This window comes from Pholis gunnellus, assembly GCF_910591455.1.
Source record: "Pholis gunnellus genome assembly, chromosome: 4".
Lineage (NCBI taxonomy): Eukaryota > Metazoa > Chordata > Actinopteri > Perciformes > Pholidae > Pholis > Pholis gunnellus.
The window spans coordinates 25,769,020-25,777,606 of NC_136530.1; the positions used below are offsets into that span (position 1 = coordinate 25,769,020).

Genomic DNA, 8,587 nt, shown 5'->3' on the forward strand with positions numbered 1-8,587 from the left:
CCAGGACTGTTCCAGAGGGCCATTGCCCAGAGCGGCACAGCTCTGTCCAGCTGGGCCGTCAGTTTTCAGCCAGCCAAGTATGCCCGGATGCTGGCCCGTAAGGTGGGCTGTAACTTGGAGGACACTGTGGAGCTGGTGGGGTGCCTTCAGAGGAAACATTACAAGGAGCTGGTGGATCAAGACATCCAGCCAGCCCGCTACCATATTGCCTTTGGACCTGTTATTGATGGAGATGTTATACCTGATGACCCTCAGATACTCATGGAGCAAGGTACCAATTGACTGAAGAGACAGCGATTTCTAACAATGTGCTTGCCTTATATTTGTACTTTTAACAACCATTCTGCACCATCTCTTTCAAGGCGAGTTCCTCAACTACGATATCATGCTGGGAGTTAACCAGGGCGAGGGCCTTAAGTTCGTGGAGCTCATTGTGGACAATGAAAACGGAGTTCAGGCTAACGACTTTGACTACGCCGTGTCCAGCTTTGTGGATGACCTGTATGGCTACCCAGAGGGGAAAGACATCCTCCGAGAGACCATCAAGTTCATGTACACAGACTGGGCTGACAGGCACAACCCAGAGACACGCCGGAAAACACTGCTGGCCCTTTTCACCGATCACCAATGGGTGGCACCGGCTGTCGCCACAGCTGACCTGCACTCCAGCTTTGGGTCACCGACATACTTCTATGCCTTCTACCACCACTGTCAGACAGAACAGGTGGGTCTAGTTAATGGATTGTCAATAATATGATAAAAGTCTCAAAATACTGCTGGCTTGTACCTCATCTGCTTGGGTAAATCTTTCAGTTACTACTCACAAAGAAAATCATACAAATCCATAATCTAAGATCAAACTGATATTATGAGTAGTAAGATTCATGGACTACTGGTAATTGCAGCAATTTATATCTCAAAAACTCAAACATCATTGCGTAATGGTAGCACCCAACCTCTGATTCCCCACCATTCAACACTGTTTCCATTGTTTGAACTGTTAACATACATCTCTCAATTATAGATGTGCTCTGAATTTGGGATTCAGCACCTTTAAAATAAACAGAAAGAAAAGACAGTTTGTGTGTGTTTTCCTGCTCAGACTGTGCACTGATCTCATAGTTTACCAGGAAATCTAGTTCATCCAGTTTTTTCTCGACACCAGTTGACTCTGAAGTTAAAATAGTCACTTCATGCGGGCATGTCTTTGCCTCAGTTTGCACCATGTGGAGCAAACCAGCATCCTTTTGCATACGTTTGCATCTTACTATTGACTTTGTATACAATTGCACCACCTCTGAAATTTTCATTTTCCTCAGCTTGAACACACCTGGAGGATTTAACTGTACGAACATACTGTAATTGTTGTACAATGACTTTTACAATTACTGTAATACAATGAAACCATCACTGAAAAGCAGACTGCCTATAGCCACATCCTCAAAGTTATAGAATAGGCTTCTTTGTGTCCGATTTGGGCAGAAGTCTGTTTCTGATTCGTGACATGAAGGCAGCTTACTAGACAGTAAATAGGTACAGCACATAATGGCACAGAGCAAGGTCTGAACGTATTCCATTACATAATTGTAACTGACTAAGTTGGGCTTTCCTAATTACTTTCTGCATATTTAGTGTTTTGCTTATACAAAGCTACAATGACTAAGCAGTCCTGAAAGTAAGTGAGGAGTAGGGATTAAACCCACATATTTTATTTTGGCATATTTTTCATTCAACAGGCTACAGCGCACAACATGTATTTAAACTTTTCCCATTTGGTCTCTCTCAGTAATACAATGACTAATGGGCCTGATATGGTAGGCAAAATAACATTAAAAACGTATCTCATTTCCTCTCTCAAAATATGTTGTATTTTTCCAGCTACGTTGAACTGTCTGTGTCTCTGTCTATGGTCACAATACCCACTCTGTGAAAAAAAGAATGCCTTTCAGTGTCCTGTCTATGTCACATTAATGTAATAATACTGATCTGATTCCTCTGCTGCTCATTAGGTCCCACCGTGGGCAGACGCAGCACATGGAGATGAGATCCCATATGTGTTTGGGCTGCCAATGATTGGTCCAACAGAGCTTTTTCCCTGCAACTTCTCCAAGAATGACGTGATGCTCAGTGCCGTGGTCATGACCTACTGGACAAACTTTGCCAAAACAGGGTACGACGACACTACAAACGTGGCTCCTGAGGGCTGACACAACTCACTTTCTATGTGTTATCCCCGTGGACCGGGACAGTGCCATCCTAGCTTTGTCAAAGCCTGTTAATTGAGGTCAGATGTAGGTCTAGGTTTACGCATTAAGTGCACCAACTGAAGTGGCTGCAGCTCAAACTCAGTGTATGCTGAAGCTCTAGCTGTGAATGACTGAACCCCATCATGTTAGTTTTGTTGGCTGTTATACTTACATCCAGCATTTGTCCATTGTACTAGTTAATGTTTGATAATGTTGCATTAGCTACCTTCATAAAATAGAGATTCATTTCAATCAATCAGTGCACTTAAATGCACTTAAGTAACTGGGCTACACGTTCTCTAGGAAGCCTCTTAAATGTCATATAAACAAGAAATCCAGTTTAAGTGACCCGGATCATTGAAAAGAGAAAGCCGGTTTCTGTAATTGGAATTGTTGATTAGATCGGAGTGGGGGGATTACGGGAATCTGGTTTCCCCAGGTAGATTGGCAATGAAAAGAGGAAACTAGGTTTCTAATCAGCTTCATAAAAGTATGTATGTGTATAAGAAAAACTTCAGTCAGTGGGACAGTAACAGTAGAGCAGGTGGATGAAAATAAAGATCATGTCACAAAGCGAAGTTGTGAGGATTACAGGTACGGGAACTCAAGAGCACGACTCAGACAGAATTCAGGTATAGATTGATTTACTTGGAAAAGGCAGGGTCAACACCGGGAGGTCAGTCCAAAAGGCAAACAAATCCAATAAGGGGCAGGCAACAATCCAAGGTCGTGAAAACAGGCAGGCAGGGTCGGAACAATACTATATCGCTGGAGAGCTTGGCTGAGACACACAAGACAATCTGGCAGGGAACAAGTGCAAGTGAGTGGACCTACATAGTGAGGGACTAATGAGGCAATGGGCTGCTGGTGAGAAGGGCGTGGAGGACCAGGTGAGGGGAATGAGAGGTGATCGGGTGTGAATGGCAGGACCTGAAATGACAGGAGAGTTCATTAAACAGGCAGGCAGGATGAAAACAACTAATATGAAGGGGAATTTGTGACAGGAATCTGAATAAAGAAATCAGGACTGACACAGCTCCTTCTCTCACTACTACAGTTCAAAAACGAAAGCAATGTTTTCACAATAAGGCCAGAGTCCGATGACTGACCTGCATGAGCTCTAACAGGCTGCAATGCACAGTGAATGCCTATTGACTCAAACAAGGTATTTTCCAAATCATCTGTCCAGTCCAGCAACCTGATTTACAAGCACATGTTCATGTGCATAACATAGCATTATAAATGTCTGCCACAGGGCTATTTAAACTATTGTTGTCGCCAGTTGTTCTGCAATAGCTCTTACGGCAGTTGACAACATGCGGTTACCATTAACTAAGACCATGAACTAATTGATAATTTCATTGTGATTGTGTTTCCTCAATATTAACCTAGACTTGATGACTAGGAGTAGTGAATTGTGCTATTGTGTTTTATGGACTGTACAGTGTAATTGGTATTCTATGCAGATAGCCTCTACATATCTTCAAATACATTCTTAATTAATGGTAGTGGCCTGAGGAGTGACATTCTTGATGGGACAAAATTAAAATCCTTTCCCCCCCTTCTTTCTCGCGCTGCCTTAGAGCATGTAGTCATGGCGGTAATTGTTTTTGGAGAGCTTAATGTGGGGACATTGGCTTTTTCTGTGCACTGCCCAATAGCCTGAGGGGAAGAGAAAGGCCTAATGATCTACATATATAACCCCAAATTGACGTGGAATGCCGGGTACCTGGGAGATTTATGCCGCCAATTTGAATGGTTAAGCGTGTTCCTGATGAGGTCTGGCTGGCTCCATATGCTGCTCTCAGACAATGGGGCTCTCAGTGGGTCTGAATGGGCCTCCATAGCTCACATGGCTGGCTCTGTTTGACTCAGATTAAGTGGAAGGGGGTCTTTTTAGCACAGGATCCCCTGTGGAATGTGCTCTGTAAGCTCCTCAGTATACTGAGTATAAGGGTTCTTATGGGGTTACAGACCTGTATTTACAGTGCAGTGCATTTGTTTGTTTACCAAAAGTAGATGGTATATAATATTTACTAGCTACTTCTTCTTGGTTTGGTTTATAGCAACAACTGAAGTATATGCTTTATGGAAATTATCAGCATGGTTTAACTGCATCTTTACTCCAAGTTATTCCTTGGCTGGAGGCTTCTTTTTATCTATGAATTAAATATAAATAGCTTCACTCTCAACAAGACACCCACCATTTAAAAACTGTGAAATGCTAATTTCTTTTAGCATTTGAATCAAACTTAAAATGAGGGAAACTTCTGAGGTTGTTAGCTCTCTTAAGACCTTTTCATCCAATCAGAATCTTTAGAAAACTAATCAACTGTGAGCAAAAATACCCGTTCTGACCTTTTTTTATTTTATCAGGTGTGATATCTCAAAAACTGTTGATTAATAGGAAACCTAGGGGGGGTTCATCTCAGCACTACCTTCCAGTATTTTCATAATTACACTGATTAGCCTGAGGGAGAAGCTACACTTTGGACAGAATTAACATTTTAATAAGCAGACAGTCCCAAAACTTCACCTCCACCTTTAGTTTACCTTTAGTTTACCTGTGCCTCGAGTTGACAGCTACATGGTGACATCTCTGTAACGGATTGGTGAGGAGAGGATTGCATCTTTCATGGGAGTGCATTGTTCTGCTATAAAACCATCAGCAGATCTTGCCACTCTGTGAATTCTGTCATTTGAAACTGTGTCCTCCTTTACTCTTTTTGTCAGGGATCCAAACCAGCCTGTTCCCCAGGACACCAAGTTCATCCATACCAAGCCCAATCGTTTTGAAGAGGTGGCATGGACACGCTACAACCAGAAAGACCAACTTTACTTACACATTGGACTGAAGCCCCGGGTCAAAGAGCACTACCGTGCCAACAAGGTACTGTTAGATATCACTAAATGCATTTGAATGCGTTTTCATAGCCATCCTGGAATGAAATACACAGATTTTGCACAGCCCAGCCCATTAAATGGCTATTATCTGTTGTTATCACTACCATTCTAATGCTTCATAAAGTGCAAACAGCACCATGACTGTGACACAGTCACAGTTTTAAACAGCTGTGTGAACTGAAACAAAACTACTTGGTTAGGTTAAAAAGATCATGTTTTAAATACGGACATTGTTTAATTTACGTACGTGTTGCGTTATGTCATGTTAAGTTACATGGGACACAAACAGCGGTTTTCTGGGTGAAAGACCTGTATTGAACCATCCATGTACCCAGACTTCCTCCCTCCACAGACGTTGTTCTCTTTACACCTGTGATAGAATCTGAATTGTAAGTCGCTTTGGATAAAAGCATCTGCTAAATGACTGTAATGTAATGTAATGTATGTCACCTGACTTCCTCCTTTGCTCCCAGCATAATTACACCACTTGAGGTCAGGGTCGTATTCTTCTTCTTGTATTCGTATCCGTGATCAACCTGTGAATTGATGATAACAGCCTTCTGAATCTACTAGAAGGCGAAGCAGGCCCCTTCTAACCCACATCTTTAAGGCTGATAACCATTTATCAGATAATAACATTTGAAGTGGATAGCCAGCTATGTGGGTTATTATTAACTTTTAATAATGATAGATTACAATGTTAATCTATGCTACTTGGCTAACCTGCTCTGGACCAGGACAAATGAAGAGGATATATTCAAACATGTCAACAACCCAACTACTGACCAATCAGATCACATGAGCTTCTATCAGTATCTACTGTAAATCATGAGTCACTTTGCTTTCCATTATAAATATGTAACTAGACTAATAAACAAAGGTTATAGCTATCCTATTGTGTTGTTTGCCTGCAGTCAAACTCTATATGAGGGAGGCAGTCTTGCCCTTTTGTTGATACAGGAAAAAAAGCTGCAAGTTTTAACTCATTTGTTGCCTAATTTTACCTCCTTTTCTGAATCATTGAGATTAATTTGCGAAATTAGCATCCACATTGTCAGGTTGACTGCATTCTCATTATAATGTAATGTCATATTGATTTTGATAATCTCTTCTCAATACACTCCTCACACATGCAGGGAACCAAGCAGAATGGAAAAGTATAGAATTTAATTTGAGTTATTTCAGGTTGGGATAAGTATGTCTTATTCTTATTATAAATAGTCTTATTCCAGACTATTGCCCCATTCTGTTTTCTAAAATATGAAATTCTTAATTACTAATAGTAAATTGATCTTACAAGCAGTATTTGTCATGGCGATTAGAGCAGGTAGCACAGCCAAAAGGTTTAGCCACTGTGTGAGAGAGCGCTGGCCAGAGTGAGCATGCTGTCGTCAAAAGATGGGCAAGAAGTCTGAAGAAGACTGAGCGCACACTCCTACCAAGAGCTGCCTGAACGCAAAACAGCTCTGCCCCAAGTGCAAGATGTTTATAGGAGTGGAGAGGAGAGGACTGAACGGCCAAAATGAGTAAATGCAAGTTTTCTGATGGCTGGATTGACAATAATATAAAGCCTGGTTGGCTAAGGCTTCAAATTGAGAAAAGAAAGCTAGATTCAAACTTTGTTGGGGGAGACGTAATTGTAAGCCATATCCAGGGGCACAAACACCGTAGTCTCTCACAGCATCCTCCCTACCTTAATCAGAAAGTCAAATATGGTTTGAAAATCTATCAAGATGTTGGGAAATTTGGAAAAGTAAGGACTTTTTCAATAGAAAATGTGTTGGAAGACAGTAAATGATTTCCCTTTTTAACATTTTCTTCCCTTTCCTCAGGTCAACTTATGGTTGGAGCTAGTTCCTCATCTGCACAGCCTCAACGAGGTCACCCAGCTCATACCCACCACAACCAAGGTTGGTACTAAACCATCTATATTTCCTCCTGCTTCTTAAAGTGAACTGCCTGAGTTGGGGTGTGAGTAAAAGGTTATGAAATAGACCCAAGCAACTTAAAAAAGCAATATTAATATGCAATGTTTACATTGTTGTTAACCCAACCCGGATACAGATTAAAGTGCTAGAAGAACAAATGCTCCTTTTGTCCTTGAACATTGTTGAAACTTTTCACATCAATTATTTTCTGACCGTTAATCTTCCCATCTTTAGATCCCTCCACCTGAGGCTACAAACCGCACCCCGAAGACCAAGGTTCTCGTGACCAAACGTCCTAACCCGACTCCGTTCCCCACCGAGACCCAGGACAGCCACATCCAGCCACATCTGGTGGACCAGCGTGACTACTCCACTGAGCTGTCTGTGACCATCGCTGTAGGAGCTTCCCTGCTCTTCCTCAACATTCTGGCCTTCGCCGCCCTTTACTACAAGAAGGACAAGCGCCGGCATGACGTCCACAGGCGCTGCAGTCCCCAGCGGAGTGCCGCCAATGACCTGGCTCACACTCAGGAGGAGGAGATCATGTCCCTGCAGATGAAGCAGCACCCGGACCTGGACTGCAGGGGAGTGGGCGACTCCCTGCACCCGCACGACGTGGTGCTGAGGACTGCCTGTCCGCCGGACTACACTCTGGCCATGAGGCGCTCACCGGACGACATCCCTCTTATGACACCAAACACCATAACCATGATCCCCAGCACCATGGGGGGGCTCACCTCGCTCCACTCTTTCAACACCTTCCCCAGCAGCGGGCAGAATAACACCCTACCGCATCCGCACCCACACTCACACTCCACCACCCGGGTATAGCCCTGTGGATGCACCCACGCAGGCAGGACTCTGATGGCTGAGGCAAAAGCTACCGCCACTGCAGCAGCAGAGACTTAAGGCCAACATGCTGTCAACCACAGATATGTCAGGAGCTGAAATGCCAGCCTGGACTTGCCAGACACCCATGGAATTACACTGGGATTGTACACCCTGTTAATACCTGAGGGAATATAGTCAAGGATTTCTGGGGTTTGGACCAGAGGGAAAAAAAAGAAGAATAATTATGTTTTTGTAGTAAAATAAAAGACAAGAATAAAAAAGTACAAATAAGAAGAAAAACAACCTCAAAAGCTAAAACAAAGGAGGATGTTTTTTTATTATTATTTTTGTTCTGATATTGCAGCAAAACAAGGTACAGTAAACTACTTTCTCTTTTTAGCAACAGATATGGCTTTCGAGGCTTTTGACAAATGACTGCCTGACAGTATTATCTGGAAGCAGAACAGAGCATCAGACACGCCTCGGAGGTAAGAAGAGGGGAGCACTTTGTAAAAGAAAGAAAACATATTGTTTTCCTTTGGCATCGTGCAGCAGATTACTCTGTTTGTGCAGCACAGAGTAGATGCGGTGCAAACCAATTTAGGCATGTGTTAACTTCATAAATGGAGGCTATGTAAGATAAAGCAAAAACTATTGTTGAATAGAACAAAGGAAGGA

The 8,587-nt window shown here is 42.7% G+C and overlaps 1 protein-coding gene across 2 annotated transcripts in view; it reads left to right on the top strand.

Moving 5' to 3' along the window:
- Positions 1-7,909, top strand: part of nlgn1 (neuroligin 1) — a gene marked incomplete at both ends in the record, with an annotated part of 295,431 nt that extends 287,522 nt beyond the window's left edge. For both annotated transcript variants that reach the window (XM_079158515.1, XM_079158516.1), the window contains 6 exons: positions 5-271; positions 363-724; positions 2,010-2,170; positions 4,980-5,136; positions 6,983-7,060; positions 7,313-7,909. In XM_079158515.1, coding sequence (XP_079014641.1) covers positions 5-271; positions 363-724; positions 2,010-2,170; positions 4,980-5,136; positions 6,983-7,060; positions 7,313-7,909 — 1,622 coding nt within the window. The remainder of the gene's footprint in view (positions 1-4; positions 272-362; positions 725-2,009; positions 2,171-4,979; positions 5,137-6,982; positions 7,061-7,312) is intronic.
- Positions 7,910-8,587: the final 678 nt, after the last annotated feature.